This window comes from Cherax quadricarinatus, chromosome 15 (assembly GCF_038502225.1).
Source record: "Cherax quadricarinatus isolate ZL_2023a chromosome 15, ASM3850222v1, whole genome shotgun sequence".
Lineage (NCBI taxonomy): Eukaryota > Metazoa > Arthropoda > Malacostraca > Decapoda > Parastacidae > Cherax > Cherax quadricarinatus.
In genome coordinates, this window is record NC_091306.1 from 5,516,724 (window position 1) to 5,533,229 (window position 16,506).

A 16,506-nucleotide genomic window follows, 5' to 3' on the forward strand; every position below is an offset into this window, starting at 1 on the left:
ATATTCTTATAATAACAGGGGAGTGCTGAACCCATAGGATTATACAGCGTATGTTGGGGAGGGGGGGAATGGAAGGTATTCAGGCTCAGTTCAGGGAACTGGAGCACAAATCCAATTCCCTAAATCAAGAGCCCCTCACCAGCGTCAAGGAACATCCCTTGAGGGGGGCCTTATAATAAAAACTAATTGCTAAACCCACAGGGTCATACAGCACTGCATTTTAGGGATACAAATACCCCCAAGTGGTAATATCAGATCTATAACTATTACATATATTCATGGTAAAATACTAAACCTATCGGGGTCATAGTGCCTACTGAATGGGAGGTAATTAGGTTTGATCCGAATAAGGGTAGGGATAGCTCCACCTCTTTGAATCGAGAGTGCTTCACTGGCCACACCCACAGGTTAATTGGAGCATTAATGTTCATGTACTTGACCGGTGATAAATCAGTCATATTCACAGCAGGTGGCAAAGACTATAAATCTTTCTCACCAGCTATAAATTATATTCCTTGAAACTCGACCATCTCTTCATTTACCAGCTGTATAGCCCTTGTGGTTTAGTGCTTCTTTTTTATTATAATAATAATCTTTATTTACCAGTCAAGTGGTTTTGTGAATTGGGGACAAGACCTAAGTGTTTAAGGTTTGGACATGAGTAATGGGAGTTTTTATTTTAACTGGTAATGAGGAGCTAGTATAACATGCTGTTAAGCTGATGACAAGTTGTCATTAGCCTTATATGTTCCCTAATGTATTCTTTGTTGCTAGTCAAGCTCGTTGTGCTGGGAATTGTTTAAAAAAAACTTAGTGTTTTGTGTATAAAAATGAACAGGGACATGCAACTCAATTTTATCTAGCCTTGCAGAACATGGACATAAATGATTACAAGGGTACTGATAAGTTTTTATTTGGGTTTATGAGCGAGAAACATTAAAAATCAAGCAAAAAGCTCTGACATTTCCCGTGTCTTTGATAATGGAGATAAAATAGTAACACCCTTAAAAACATTTCCCTATGAACCAAGAAAAGCATTATAAAATGTTATTAAATTAGAGGTTAATGGACAAATATTTCATATAATAATGTACATGTACCTGGACTGGTCTAAAATTAATCCTTATAAATAAAACATTTACCAAACTTGAGCTATTCCCTCCCCCCTAAAAACAGGTATAAACATCACAGATGGCTTTGTAAAATCAATGTAACCCACCATTCTACCCACCAGAAGTGTAATTAGCTCACAAGGTGATATGTATACAATTGTCAATAAACCATGAAACTCTACTATTACTATTACTGTCCTTTTTAACTTAAACTATCAATTTTTTTTAATGGTATGATTATAGCCTTAAAGACAGTGACTCTCACCTATAATTTGTCATTTCAAAATTATCCAAGATTATTTCATCATAATGCAGTATTACCCTTTTGTTGCATCAAACTATGAGGAGTTAGTAATGTATTTGTAAGATTAATGAATAAAAGTTTCACAAAAAGATGTAGAGTGCACAAATCTGTAACTTCTCTGATTAAGGAGTGTGTGCTAAGATGGTATAGGCAAGTTAAATGTCTGAAGTGCATTAAAGTGGTGAAGAAAGTGTTAAAGTTAATTTAAGGGTATGAAAAAGAAAAGCAAGTCTATGGAGAAGGGGACAGACATGGTTTGTTTGGAGATAACCAATGATATTTTGGTCTATGACAATAGTGATATTTCTGTGGATGATAAGCTGGAGTATAATGATATTTGTTTTCTATGATGCTGGAATATGAAAAGTACTGTCAAGTGTTGTTTTCAATATACTTAACACACTTTTCAGATACAGGCACTGAATTTCTGTCAACTTTAAGCTTTTCCAATCAAATGACAGCAGGAAACCAGACGACTATTATCCTAAAAAGAATTGGCACTGCTTTAGTGAGAAATAACTGGCTTATTGAGTACTGTACTCGTTAATAGGAGAATGCAGTTCTGAGGTTGTCCTACAAATTATTCACCCAATCTGTCCATGACTAGACAGGAAACTATTTCCTCTCTTATTACAAATCATATCTTTAGTCATCCATTTCTAAATTGCAATCTTAGATAATGTATTTTTTGCCTTATTTACATATACTTATCACCCTTCACAAAATTTTTGTATTTTTAATTTGTTAATCTTACTTCCATAAAATTTTAAGACTGAAGCAAACCCCCATATCAATCAAATGTTTAATTTTTTCTTCTTCTTTGTTTGTGTTGCTGGGATAGCAGTTCCTTGTGTTATCCTTTGAATGTTGGCTCTACGTTCCCTCTGTTCTTTAGCTTCTCTTTCTTCCCTTTCTGCCTGTGTTTCTGACTGGAATATGAAAAGTAAATGTATTACTACATAAAGAATTAAACATTACATCATTTATATATGCTGTATAATAATATCACAAAAACATAAAAATACATGATAACAAAACCAACATTAGTAATGTACAGTTTTCCCCCCACTTTATGCAGGTGCTCCAGATTAACTTTTAAATTGTGTCCAATATACTAGTATGTAAGTACTATGTGACATACTAGAAAGTACAATTTTTCTAGACCTCAGATTTGCCAAGCACCACCATTTTGGGTCTCAGCTGTGTTCTTTGGGCCACTAGCTACCTCATGCCTGCCTCCTCAGAAAAAAAATTCAGGCTGCATAGGTATGTGTTGGCACTGTGGCTAATATCATCCAGGAAAGATAGGCTAACAATGGCTGAGTGGCACTCCAACATTTCTCACAATGAAATCCAGGAAATTCTGTTCAATCCTGACACCAGTGACAATGAGGATGATGATAATGGAGCATCATTTTCTGGTTGTCATGGGGACAGTAATGACGGTATGACCAGGAATGAAGGAAGTGATAGTTCAACCCAAGATATGGCATGCCTTCCACCTCTGGTCTTGTCACACAAAGCAAATGCCAATAGCATTTTGCCCCTGATTTAGATAGTGATTCAAGTGATTTGGGCAATGACAGTGGAGAGGAATATATGTATGTACAGTATATGGAGGAGAGTGTTGATTCAAGTGGTAGTGACTTAGAATATTCTCCTATGAAACAAACACTGGTGTGATGTTGCTGAATCACTCTTGGAGTGCTGTATATGAGCTTACCCTTTTTTCCACTCAATTTTTTTTTTCAATGTACCGCCCATAACCCTACCTAGGTGGGAGACTTGTGGTGTATTAAAAAAAATTTCATTAGGAAAATAAGACTAACTCAAAATATTCTGCAGCTGGCATAACTTATTAATACTGAAACTATTACGAGACATCAGAATTTATCTGTAAACTGAGAAAGGAAAGAGGGGACACAAGTACAGATTCAAGAATTATATGGATTAGAATAAAGGTGAGATGTTGGAAGTGGGCTATAGGGTGTATTAACATTTGAACTGGAGGTTCTTTCTGATTATAATAATAATAATGAACTGGAGGTGTGTATTATTATTATTATTATAATCAAGGGGAAGCACTAAACCCGTAGGATTATACAGCTGGAGGTGTGTAGAGGAGAGAGAACTTTTGGGCGGTATTAAGTGAATGCTTAAGGAGTTGTGAACCAAGTGAGAATAATTGCTGAAGGTGACCTGAGTGATAAAATGAAAAAGATTGTTATAAAAAGTGTAGTCCAGTAGGTACATTTGGAGGGTCCCTAATTTAATTACATATAAAAAGGGGTTTGGTGATACATAAGTACAGCATTATTTTGAGAAAAACAAAAAAGGATAAAAACATATACAAGATACAATACAGGGTGCAATGAGAGCAGTATGTTCAACTTTGTATTAACATAAAAAAAGTTAAAGGGTAAATTAATGGATATGCCTGTTTTTGGAGAAAGGAACGATGTATCAGATCATTATACATATTAGTAGCTATAGTAACAGGTAGGTGGAGTACAAGGAGAATGGCATTAGAGGGTGTTTAAATCTTGAGTGGAAGGAAGGTGGTAGATATTGTCCCAGGAATGGTTGGAAGAGGTAGAGGAAAATTTTATAGGCTTGAACACCTGGCAGACTTGTGTGTGCATTTTAGACTAGTGATGGAAACAAGTGGTTGTCAATTCTTGATGAGCTGTTGGAGTATGAACAAGGTAAGAGTTATGAAGAAATTCAGACAAACTGGGTAGCCAAACTTGCATCCTGGAAGTGGGAACAGCAATACTTGTACTCTGAAAGGGGGGTGGGGATGCTGAAGTTGAAAAGTCACCCGAATTATGATGTCAGAACACTTTTGGCGAGACAAAAGATTGAATAATAATGGTGAATGTGTTTTTTTTTTTTGTTTTTTTTTTTTTGGGAAGGGACACTGAACCTTGATGGAACATGGCCAACGAGACAAAAAAATAAAAATAAAAATAAAAAAGTAGGGTTGCCAGTTAAAAATAAAATCTGTATAGTACAGTACTGCATGTCATATAATTTACCTCCAGTGTCCTGCTGCTATTTTGATTTCTCTTGTTGGATGCAACAAGTAAATTCTTCTCACTACTTAGTGCCGATACATTCGTAACTTTCTCGGATGCTTGCGTTCTAAGAAATGATATTACTAAGTTAGATTAAGTAAGATTTGTCCACTTGTACAGCCAGTGAAAAAAAAATCTTATCAATAATGCATGTACAGGCAGGCCCCGCTTTACAGCACTTTGCTTCATGACATTTCGCTAAAGCAGTAGTTTTCAATTATATGCATTCTTCATTTATTCAGACTTCCTACAATAAATATATTCACTCACTATAAGCTAAGGATGAAAATATTTTAAGGTAAGTAATGTGTGTACTGTATATGCATTTTTTAGGCATGGCTCTAATGCTCACTTAATATTCTTCTTCTTTCAAGAAACCAGCCGTATGATTGTGTATACAGGTTACCAAGTTTACAGCAGTAGCCTGGAACCTAACCTGTTGTATAAGTGGGGCCCGCCTGTAACAACTTAAGTGAGTCAGCACTTGCAAGAGACATGATGATCTATGCTTATTGAAAAAATGACAGTTATACAAACTTATGATTTCTCTAATTAAATACAAACTGTATTTCATTAGTTTGTATGTACAGAATTATTTAACATTTATTTAGCATTATTTCACAACCTTATGACAGCACAAGATGATACCTAAGACCTACCTCATTTTAGTAAGATGACTCATAATTTGTGGATAATGAGTAAGATGATCCTGTAGCACTGCCCAGGCTCCATTAACTAACACTACCTCAGCTGAAGACTCGATTAGGTTGTCTTTATTCTTGGTGGTTTTGGAGCTTTCTGAAAAAATACATGACATACACAAGAATGCTCTTATGCAAGATACCTCAGGGAAAAAAAAAGAATCCTTATAGTAAAGGATTTTTATCTTTCTATGTACGTCATATTTATTTAGTCACATGTTACGTATGTCAGCTGGTTTTAGTTACCTCTAAAAGAAAATGTCACTTTATAATAGAGAGATGAGGGGAGGAGGCAACTGTGGGATTTGCAAAACACTGAAATTCAAAGGTTATTTAGAGCTCTATACAATAAAAACCTTGAAACTAAACATAATACTTACTAAAAACACATCTGAGCTACTTGTATTTGCTATGTATGTCAGCTGGTCTTAGTTATCCGCTAAGTATGTCAGTTGGGCTCAGTCATTCATCTTTTTTTTTTTTAACAAATCGGCCATCTCCCACCTAGGCAGTGTGACCCAAAAAGAAAGAAAAAATCCCCAAAAAAGAAAATACTTTCATCATCATTCAACACTTTCACCTCACTCATACATAATCACTGTTTTTGCAGAGGTGCTCAGAATACAACAGTTTAGAAGTACGTATATTAGTACAATGATACACAACATATCCCTCCAAACTGCCAATATCCCAAACCCCTCCTTTAAAGTGCAGGCATTGTGCGTCCCATTTCCAGGAATTGAGTCCGGCTATATAAAAATAACCGGTTTCCCTGAATCCCTTCACTAAATATTACTCTGTTCACACTCCAACAGCTCGTCAGGGCCCAAATATCATTCGTCTCCATTCACTGCTATCTAACACGCTTGCTGGAAGTCCAAACCCCTTATCCACAAAACCTCCTTTACCCCCTCCCTCCAATCTTTTCGAGGATGACCACTACCCTGCATTCCTCCACCTACAGATTTATACACTCTCCATGTCATTCTACCTTGATCCATTCTCTCTAAACGACCAAACCACCTCAACAACCCCTCTTCAGCCCTCTGACTAATACTTTTATTAACTCCACACCTTCTAATTTCCACACTCCAAATTTTCTGCATATTATTTACACCACACATTGCCCTTAGACAGGACATCTCCACCGCCTCCTCACTGCAGCATTTACAACCCAAGCTTCACACCCATGTAAGAGTGTTGGTACCACTATACTTTCATACATTCCCTTTGCCTCCATAGATAATATTTTTTGTCTCCATATATACTTCAACACACCATTCACCTTTTTTCCTTCATCAATTCTTTGGTTAACTTCATCCTTCATAAATCCATCCACTGACACGTCAATTCCCAAATATCTGAAAGCATTCACTTCCATACTCCTTCTCTCCAATTTGATATCCAATTTTTCTTTATCTAAATCATTTGATACCCTCATCACCTTACTCTTTTCTATGTTCACTTTCAACTTTCTATCTTTACACACACTCCCAAACTCGTCCACTAACCTTTGCAATTTTTCTTTAGAATCTCCCATAAGCACAGCATCATCAGCAAAATGTAACTGTGTCACTTCCCATTTTGTATTTGATTCCCCATAATTTAATCCATAATTTAATCCTACCCCTCTTCTGAACACCCTAGCATTTACTTCTTTTACAACCCCATCTATAAATATATTAAACAACCATGGTGACATTACACATCCCTGTCTAAGACCTACTTTTACCAGGAAGTAGTCTCCCTCTCTTCTACACACCCTAACTCTTTACAGCATTTATTAACTTACTACCTATTCCATATACTTGCAACATCTGCCACATTGCTCCCCTATCCACTCTATCATATGCCTTTTCTAAATCCATAAATGCGATGAAAACTTCTCTACCTTTATCTAAATACTGTTCACATATATGCTTCAATGTAAACACTTGATCTACACATCCCCTACCCACTCTAAAACCTCCTTGCTCATCTGCAATCCTACATTCTGCCTTGCCTCTAATTCTTTCAATAATAACCCTACCATATACTTTTCCTGGTATACTCAGTACACTAATTCCTCTATAATTTTTACAATCTCTTTTGTCCCCCTTCCCTTTATATAAAGGAACTATATATGCTCTCTGCCAATCCCTAGGTACCTTCCCCTTTTTCATATATTTATTAAACAAAAATACCAACCACTTTAACACTATATCCCCTCTACTTTTAACATTTCTGTCATGATCCCATCAGTTCCAGCTGCTTTACCCCCTTTCATTCTACGTAATGCCTCACGCACCTCCCCCACACTCGCATCCTTCTCTTCTTCACTCCTAAAAGATGGTATACCTCCCTGGCCAATGCAGTTCACTATGTATCATCAGTACGAATTCCTTCAAAAAACCATGACACAATAAATTTCTTCAAAACACCATGACACATAAGAATACTATTAGTTATGTCTCACACTGCAATATTTATTTTATGTCACAATTTTCTTAATTTACTATTAAGCTACTTTTTATGTTCAGAATACAAATACTATATATGATATTACTTTTAGTTTAATAGTGAGAAAAGATTTATATACTACTAACATGGCACTAATGGTTAATGCTCCCAAGTATTGTAACTAACTAGGATATAGTACATGAGAAATAAATGAGAATGGCTAATGATGTATTCTAGTTTTTTGAAAGTTCATGTCAATATCTGCATAACCCAAATGCTGTGAGAAACAAAACTGTGTTACTTGATGCTTCTATAAACTAATGTCTGCTATTTATTTCTACTGTAAAATTTACTCATGTTTTAAACACACACTGGCTGGAGATTTGTTGTCTGGAAGAAGCTCATCCAACTGCCTTCGTTTGTGTTCCACCTCTGTAGTGAGTTGGTTTACTCTTGAGGCCAGCTGCTGAACCTGCACCAGCATAGGTGTAACCCAGTGATGATTGAACTAGAAGTACCAGTGGGCACAAATTAACCATTATCATCATCATGTACATGAACAAGCAAACTTATTCTAATACACTCCACAAGTCAATCTTCACCATCAGGAATATATTTAATTGGTGAAATAAAGGTCTAAAAAACGGACAAAGAAAAAAAGAGGACAAATGAACTAATAAATATGAATCATTAATGTCCTAATAAAGACAGCAAAAATCTTAAAAGGTGCAATGAGCAATTAATAAGAGTAATACAGGTGTTAATGCACTTCGATAATCCCCTTCTGGTTAACTGATGCAGCCTCTCTTTTACCGTCTTTGTGACTTATAACTTTTTTATTCATTATAAATGCTGTACAACATTATGAAGCTCAGCATGTACAGTACTTTGTAATAAATATGTACAAGAAATAACTCTAGGTAGTATAATTAAATGCAAATTGTACAGTGCTACATCTAATCTTACCTCTTGACTATTTTTTTTTTTTTTTTTTTTTTTACACAGGGTTTGACAAGGTTAAGGATCCATAGCTTTATTGACACGCTATTTACAGGTTAAGGATTCCTAACTTTATTGGCAAGCTAAGAGCTGTTACCTACATCAGCTCATTTGAAAGCATTTTTATTGTTATGAGACATACAAGTAGGGAACAGGATGAAGTTGGAGCCATCTGTGGGCCAGCATTTTCATTTGATCAACTGACTTTATCTCGTTGACATCATTATGCTGTACGAATGTGTTCCATACTCGAGTCATCCTGGGTATATAGGATCTCAGATGGAGTGAAGTTCTGGAGAAGGGTACAGCCAGAGTGAAGTTGCTGCTTTCTGCCTATTTTAATAAAGCTAAGATAGTTACCTAGAATTCTCCATGGGGAAAGGGAACAGAAATCTTTCTCTATAAGCCATGCGTGTCATAAGAGGTGACTTATATGCTGGGAGCAAAGGGCTAGTAACTCCTGTATACATTACATGAACTAAAGTTAAATAAATAAATAAATAAAATATTTATTTCTTTGCAAAGGTTACAATATGTGTTTTCATATCATAATATAGGTAGTAGGTTGGTAGACAGCAACCACCCAGGGAAGTACTACCATCCTGCCAGATGACTGTGAAACAGAAACCTGTAACTGTTTTGCATGATGGTAGGACTGCTGGTTTCTTTTTCTGTCTCATAAACATGCTAGATAACAGGGATATCTTGCTACTCCTACTTACACTTTGGTCACACTTCACAGACACACACATGCATATATATATACATACATCTAGGTTTTTCTCCTTTTTCTAAATAGCTCTTGTTCTTCTTTATTTCTTCTATTGTCCATGGGGAAGTGGAAAAGAATCTTTCCTCCGTAAGCCATGCGTGTCGTATGAGGCGACTAAAATGCCGGGAGCAATGGGCTAGTAACCCCTTCTCCTGTAGACATTTACTAAAAAAGAGAAGAAGAAAAACTTTATAAAACTGGGATGCTTAAATGTGCGTGGATGTAGTGCGGATGACAAGAAACAGATGATTGCTGATGTTATGAATGAAAAGAAGTTGGATGTCCTGGCCCTAAGCGAAACAAAGCTGAAGGGGGTAGGGGAGTTTCAGTGGGGGGAAATAAATGGGATTAAATCTGGAGTATCTGAGAGAGTTAGAGCAAAGGAAGGGGTAGCAGTAATGTTAAATGATCAGTTATGGAAGGAGAAAAGAGAATATGAATGTGTAAATTCAAGAATTATGTGGATTAAAGTAAAGGTTGGATGCGAAAAGTGGGTCATAATAAGCGTGTATGCACCTGGAGAAGAGAGGAATGTAGAGGAGAGAGAGAGATTTTGGGAGATGTTAAGTAAATGTATAGGAGCCTTTGAACCAAGTGAGAGAGTAATTGTGGTAGGGGACCTGAATGCTAAAGTAGGAGAAACTTTTAGAGAGGGTGTGGTAGGTAAGTTTGGGGTGCCAGGTGTAAATGATAATGGGAGCCCTTTGATTGAACTTTGTATAGAAAGGGGTTTAGTTATAGGTAATACATATTTTAAGAAAAAGAGGATAAATAAGTATACAAGATATGATGTAGGGCGAAATGACAGTAGTTTGTTGGATTATGTATTGGTAGATAAAAGACTGTTGAGTAGACTTCAGGATGTACATGTTTATAGAGGGGCCACAGATATATCAGATCACTTTCTAGTTGTAGCTACACTGAGAGTAAAGGGTAGATGGGATACAAGGAGAATAGAAGCATCAGGGAAGAGAGAGGTGAAGGTTTATAAACTAAAAGAGGAGGCAGTTAGGGTAAGATATAAACAGCTATTGGAGGATAGATGGGCAAATGAGAGCATAGGCAATGGGGTCGAAGAGGTATGGGGTAGGTTTAAAAATGTAGTGTTAGAGTGTTCAGCAGAAGTTTGTGGTTACAGGAAAGTGGGTGCGGGAGGGAAGAGGAGCGATTGGTGGAATGATGATGTAAAGAGAGTAGTAAGGGAGAAAAAGTTAGCATATGAGAAGTTTTTACAAAGTAGAAGTGATGCAAGGAGGGAAGAGTACAGTGGAGCTTAACGATCACCTCCAAATGCGACCAATTATGTAAGTGTATTTATGTAAGTGCAGTACGTGTAGTCTGAAATGGACTAATCTACTTCACAATATTCCTTATGGGAAGAAATTCGGTCAGTAGACCTGAACATACTACTGGAATGAAAAAAGTTCGTTAACCGGGGGTCCACTGTATATGGAGAAAAAGAGAGAGGTTAAGAGAGTGGTGAAGCAATGTAAAAAGAGAGCAAATGAGAGAGTGGGTGAGATGTTATCAACAAATTTTGTTGAAAATAAGAAAAAGTTTTGGAGTGAGATTAACAAGTTAAGGAAGCCTAGAGAACAAATGGATTTGTCAGTTAAAAATAGGAGAGGAGAGTTATTAAATGGAGAGTTAGAGGTATTGGGAAGATGGAGGGAATATTTTGAGGAATTGTTAAATGTTGATGAAGATAGGGAAGCTGTGATTTCGTGTATAGGGCAAGGAGGAATAACATCTTGCAGGAGTGAGGAAGAGCCAGTTGTGAGTGTGGAGGAAGTTCGTGAGGCAGTAGGTAAAATGAAAGGGGGTAAGGCAGCCGGGATTGATGGGATAAAGATAGAAATGTTAAAAGCAGGTGGGGATATAGTTTTGGAGTGGTTGGTGCAATTATTTAATAAATGTATGGAAGAGGGTAAGGTACCTAGGGATTGGCAGAGAGCATGCATAGTTCCTTTGTATAAAGGCAAAGGGGATAAAAGAGAGTGCAAAAATTATAGGGGGATAAGTCTGTTGAGTATACCTGGTAAAGTGTATGGTAGAGTTATTATTGAAAGAATTAAGAGTAAGACGGAGAATAGGATAGCAGATGAACAAGGAGGCTTTAGGAAAGGTAGGGGGGTGTGTGGACCAGGTGTTTACAGTGAAACATATAAGTGAACAGTATTTAGATAAGGCTAAAGAGGTCTTTGTGGCATTTATGGATTTGGAAAAGGCGTATGACAGGGTGGATAGGGGGGCAATGTGGCAGATGTTGCAGGTGTATGGTGTAGGAGGTAGGTTACTGAAAGCAGTGAAGAGTTTTTACGAGGATAGTGAGGCTCAAGTTAGAGTATGTAGGAAAGAGGGAAATTATTTCCCAGTAAAAGTAGGCCTTAGACAAGGATGTGTAATGTCACCGTGGTTGTTTAATATATTTATAGATGGGGTTGTAAGAGAAGTGAATGCGAGGGTCTTGGCAAGAGGCGTGGAGTTAAAAGATAAAGAATCACACACAAAGTGGGAGTTGTCACAGTTGCTCTTTGCTGATGACACTGTGCTCTTGGGAGATTCTGAAGAGAAGTTGCAGAGATTGGTGGATGAATTTGGTAGGGTGTGCAAAAGAAGAAAATTAAAGGTGAATACAGGAAAGAGTAAGGTTATGAGGATAACAAAAAGATTAGGTGATGAAAGACTGGATATCAGATTGGAGGGAGAGAGTATGGAGGAGGTGAATGTATTCAGATATTTGGGAGTGGACGTGTCAGTGGATGGCTCTATGAAAGATGAGGTGAATCATAGAATTGATGAGGGGAAAAGGGTGAGTGGTGCACTTAGGAGTCTGTGGAGACAAAGAACTTTGTCCTTGGAGGCAAAGAGGGGAATGTATGAGAGTATAGTTTTACCAACGCTCTTATATGGGTGTGAAGCATGGGTGATGAATGTTGCAGCGAGGAGAAGGCTGGAGGCAGTGGAGATGTCATGTCTGAGGGCAATGTGTGGTGTGAATATAATGCAGAGAATTCGTAGTTTGGAAGTTAGGAGGAGGTGCGGGATTACCAAAACTGTTGTCCAGAGGGCTGAGGAAGGGTTGTTGAGGTGGTTGTGACATGTAGAGAGAATGGAGCGAAACAGAATGACTTCAAGAGTGTATCAGTCTGTAGTGGAAGGAAGGCGGGGTAGGGGTCAGCCTAGGAAAGGTTGGAGGGAGGGGGTAAAGGAGGTTTTGTGTGCGAGGGGCTTGGACTTCCAGCAGGCATGCGTGAGCGTGTTTGATAGGAGTGAATGGAGACAAATGGTTTTTAATACTTGACGTGCTGTTGGAGTGTGAGCAAAGTAACATTTATGAAGGGGTTCAGGGAAACCGGCAGGCCGGACTTGAGTCCTGGAGATGGGAAGTACAGTGCCTGCACTCTGAAGGAGGGGTGTAAATGTTGCAGTTTAAAAACTGTAGTGTAAAGCACCCTTCTGGCAAGACAGTGATGGAGTGAATGATGGTGAGTTTTTCTTTTTCGGGCCACCCTGCCTTGGTGGGAATCGGCCAGTGTGATAATAATAAAAAAAATATGATTGGAGCAAAGAAAGCCACTATCATGCCGAGGCATTTCGGGCAGACTTAACCTAATACTAATAGACTACTTAAGTCTAGACAGGTGAAAAGTGTACTAATAGTGGTTACCAATGTTTTGCTGATGGTGGCACCAACTACTGGCTGCCTTTTGAAGTTTCTCCTTACTGTTGTTATTATTATTATTACTATTACTGTTACACTGTATTATTATTATTATTATTATTATTATTATTATTATTATTATTATTATTATTATTATTATTGTTATAATTATTATTATTATGTACATGGTGATGGGCTCTTGATCTAGGGAATTGGATCTGTGCTCCAGTTCCCTAAATTAATAAATAATAATAATAATAATTTTATTAATACGTATGTTTTTTGTTTTTTTCAACAAGTCGGCCGTCTCCCACCGAGGCAGGGTGACCCGAAAAAGAAAGAAAATCCCCAAAAAGAAAATACTTTCATCATCATTCAACACTTTCACCACACTCACACATTATCACTGTTTTTGCAGAGGTGCTCAGAATACAACAGTTTAGAAGCATACACATATAAAGATACACAACATATCCCTCCAAACTGCCAATATCCCAAACCCCTCCTTTAAAGTGCAGGCATTGTACTTCCCATTTCCAGGACTCGAGTCCGACTATATGAAAATAACCAGTTTCCCTGAATCCCTTCACTAAATATTACCCTGCTCACACTCCAACAGATCGTCAGGTCCCAAGTACCATTCGTCTCCATTCACTCCTATCTAACACGCTCACGCACGCTTGCTGGAAGTCCAAGCCCCTTGCCCACAAAACCTCCTTTACCCCCTCTCTCCAACCCTTTCGAGGACGACCCCTACCCCGCCTTCCTTCCCCTATAGATTTATATGCTTTCCATGTCATTCTACTTTGATCCATTCTCTCTAAATGACCAAACCACCTCAACAACCCCTCTTCTGCCCTCTGACTAATACTTTTATTAACTCCACACCTTTTCCTAATTTCCACACTCCGAATTTCCTGCATAATATTTACACCACACATTGCCCTTAGACAGGACATCTCCACTGCCTCCAACCGTCTCCTCGCTGCTGCATTTACAACCCATAATAATTATAATTATAACAATAATAATAATACATTATAATAGTAATAATAATATGTTGTCATTTTTAGATATTTTTTTTATTTTTAATTTTTTTTTCATATTTTTGTGCCAAATGGTAACCCTCTGGGTGGCTGTAGGTACAGCTGCTACGACCACGGCTATCTCAGTGCCGACCAAGGGTCAAAAGGAAGAGAAGGTGTGCCGCTCTGAGTGACTGCAGCAGACCCTTGGGATGCGTAATTTTGTCTTATATTGTACAAATTTCTTACACAATACCTTGCCCAAAGAAACAGTATTTGCATACAATCAGCAAGAAGCTCAGGAAGTGATTAGAAACTACGAAAAATGCTAGAGAAACGAAGAAGGCAGCAGCAGAGAGTGAGGCAGTTGGCTGCCACCACCACCACCACTGTGGCTGCCATTGCCACCACCACCACTGTGGATGCCACCACCACCAGTGGCCACAGTGATCATGTCTTCACCTATATATACATCTGTCTTGACCACACCTGTGGTTACATATGTGACAACCTCACACTAATCACAGATAAACACAAGCTAGGTGTGGGGTTATGGACTGGGAAGATAAGAGAGTGGGAGAGTAAATGGCTGATGCTTTCTGCTGCTGCCGGCGTTGCCATCACTTGCCGTATTATGGCCTATTTTATTCATTCTAGAGGATACATCATGTTTCTTTCTTTCTTTCAACACACTGGCCGTATCCCACCAAGGCAGGGTGGCCCAAAAAGAAAAACAAAAGTTTCTCTTTTAAATTTAGTAATTTATATGGGAGAAGGGGTTACTAGCCCCTTGCTCCCGGCATTTTAGTCGCCTCTTACAACACGCATGGCTTACGGAGGAAGAATTCTGTTCCACTTCTCCATGGAGATAAGAGGAAATAAACAAGAACAAGAACTAGAAAGAAAATAGAAGAATGCCCAGAGGGGTGTATATATATATGCTTGAACATGTATGTGTAGTGTGACCCAAGTGCAAGTAGAAGTAGCAAGACATACCTGAAATCTTGCATGTTTATGAGACAGACAAAAGACACCAGCAATCCTACCATCATGTAAAACAATTACAGGTTTTCGTTGTACACTCACTTAGTAGGACGGTAGTACCTCCCTGGACGGTTGCTGTTTACCAACCTACTACCTAGGATATCATGTTTTTATGTTACTGATATTGTTTATGTCATATTAGATGAATTGTGATAGATAACTAAGCCTTAGAGTTGATATTAGCATTATTCTGTCATGCCTCCTGAGAGGCTGGAATGGGTTAATTGCATATCAATTAATTTAAATGAGGAAAACTGACTCAGCACACGAACAAGGTCACAGAACGGATTAAATTCGTAAGCCAAGGCTCCACCGTACTTTAATTACAGTATACTGCATAGCAAGTTTTATTTTAGCATACACATATACAACAAATTTCTAAGAAAATTTCCAAGACTGTAGGCATACTATCGAAGATACGGTACTATGTTCCACAGTCAGCCCTCCTGGCCCTTTATCACTCTCTTATTTACCCCTATCTCACCTATGGAATTTGTGCATGGGGCTCAACAACAATTAACCATCTCAGATCACTAATTACTCAACAAAAGGCTGCAGTTAGAATGATAACAAATTCTCACTACAGGCAGCACACTCCACCAATATTCAAAACACTCAACCTACTCACCATACAAAACATCCATACTTATTACTGCACCTATTACATACATAGAACACTTAACTCTGATATTAACCCTCCCCTCAAACATCTCCTTGCCAACCTCAACAGAACACATGACCATAACACAAGGCACAGATCACTCTTTGATGTTCCTCGTGTCCATCTCACGCTATGCAAAAACTCAATGCACATAAAAGGCCCTAAAATCTGGAATTCATTACCTGTAAATATAAAAGAAACACTACCTGTTTATAAATTCAAGTCTCTTCTCAAAGATCACTTACTCACTCAAAACTAAATAAATGCTGAATAACTGAACCTTATAAATTGTATATCCTAAATGTTACTCACAATTATATCACACAAATGTTAAACCTAGGACCCAATCTAACTTTATTATTTTTTTAAATACACTACCTAACAGAATACTCCATTCGACTGAATGTACAGTAATGCATGCAACTATATGACCTGTCTTTGTAATACTCATTTGTGCTTTATAGTTATCTGTTTACAATAATGTTTTATCACTGATTTCATCATTGCTTAGTTAATCTTAAGTTAATTTTAAGCCAGCCCGTAATGCTATGCATATAAGTGGCTTTGGCATGCTGCTCTTACCTGTATTTTTTTGTACCTCTGTATGTATGCTAAAATTACTAAATAAATAAATAAATAAATAAAATAAAAAATAGAATTTTAATAAATAATCAAAATACATGTACTGTATCTAAAAAATCTATAACT

General features: G+C 37.6%; 1 protein-coding gene across 9 annotated transcripts in view; it reads right to left on the bottom strand.

Annotated features, from left to right (window-relative positions):
• Positions 1 to 897: 897 nt before the first annotated feature.
• LOC128692027 (uncharacterized) overlaps positions 898 to 16,506 on the bottom strand; it is a 38,762-nt gene continuing 23,153 nt past the window's right edge. For 8 of the 9 annotated variants that reach the window (XM_070085106.1, XM_070085105.1, XM_070085100.1 and 5 more), the window contains exons 4-7: positions 8,006 to 8,141; positions 5,153 to 5,291; positions 4,455 to 4,560; positions 898 to 2,345 (exon numbers count right to left, since the gene is read on the bottom strand). In XM_070085106.1, the coding sequence (XP_069941207.1) occupies positions 2,211 to 2,345; positions 4,455 to 4,560; positions 5,153 to 5,291; positions 8,006 to 8,141 (516 nt within the window). In that variant the 3' untranslated portion in view covers positions 898 to 2,210. The remainder of the gene's footprint in view (positions 2,346 to 4,454; positions 4,561 to 5,152; positions 5,292 to 8,005; positions 8,142 to 16,506) is intronic. The other variant, XM_070085108.1, reaches the window with a different exon arrangement.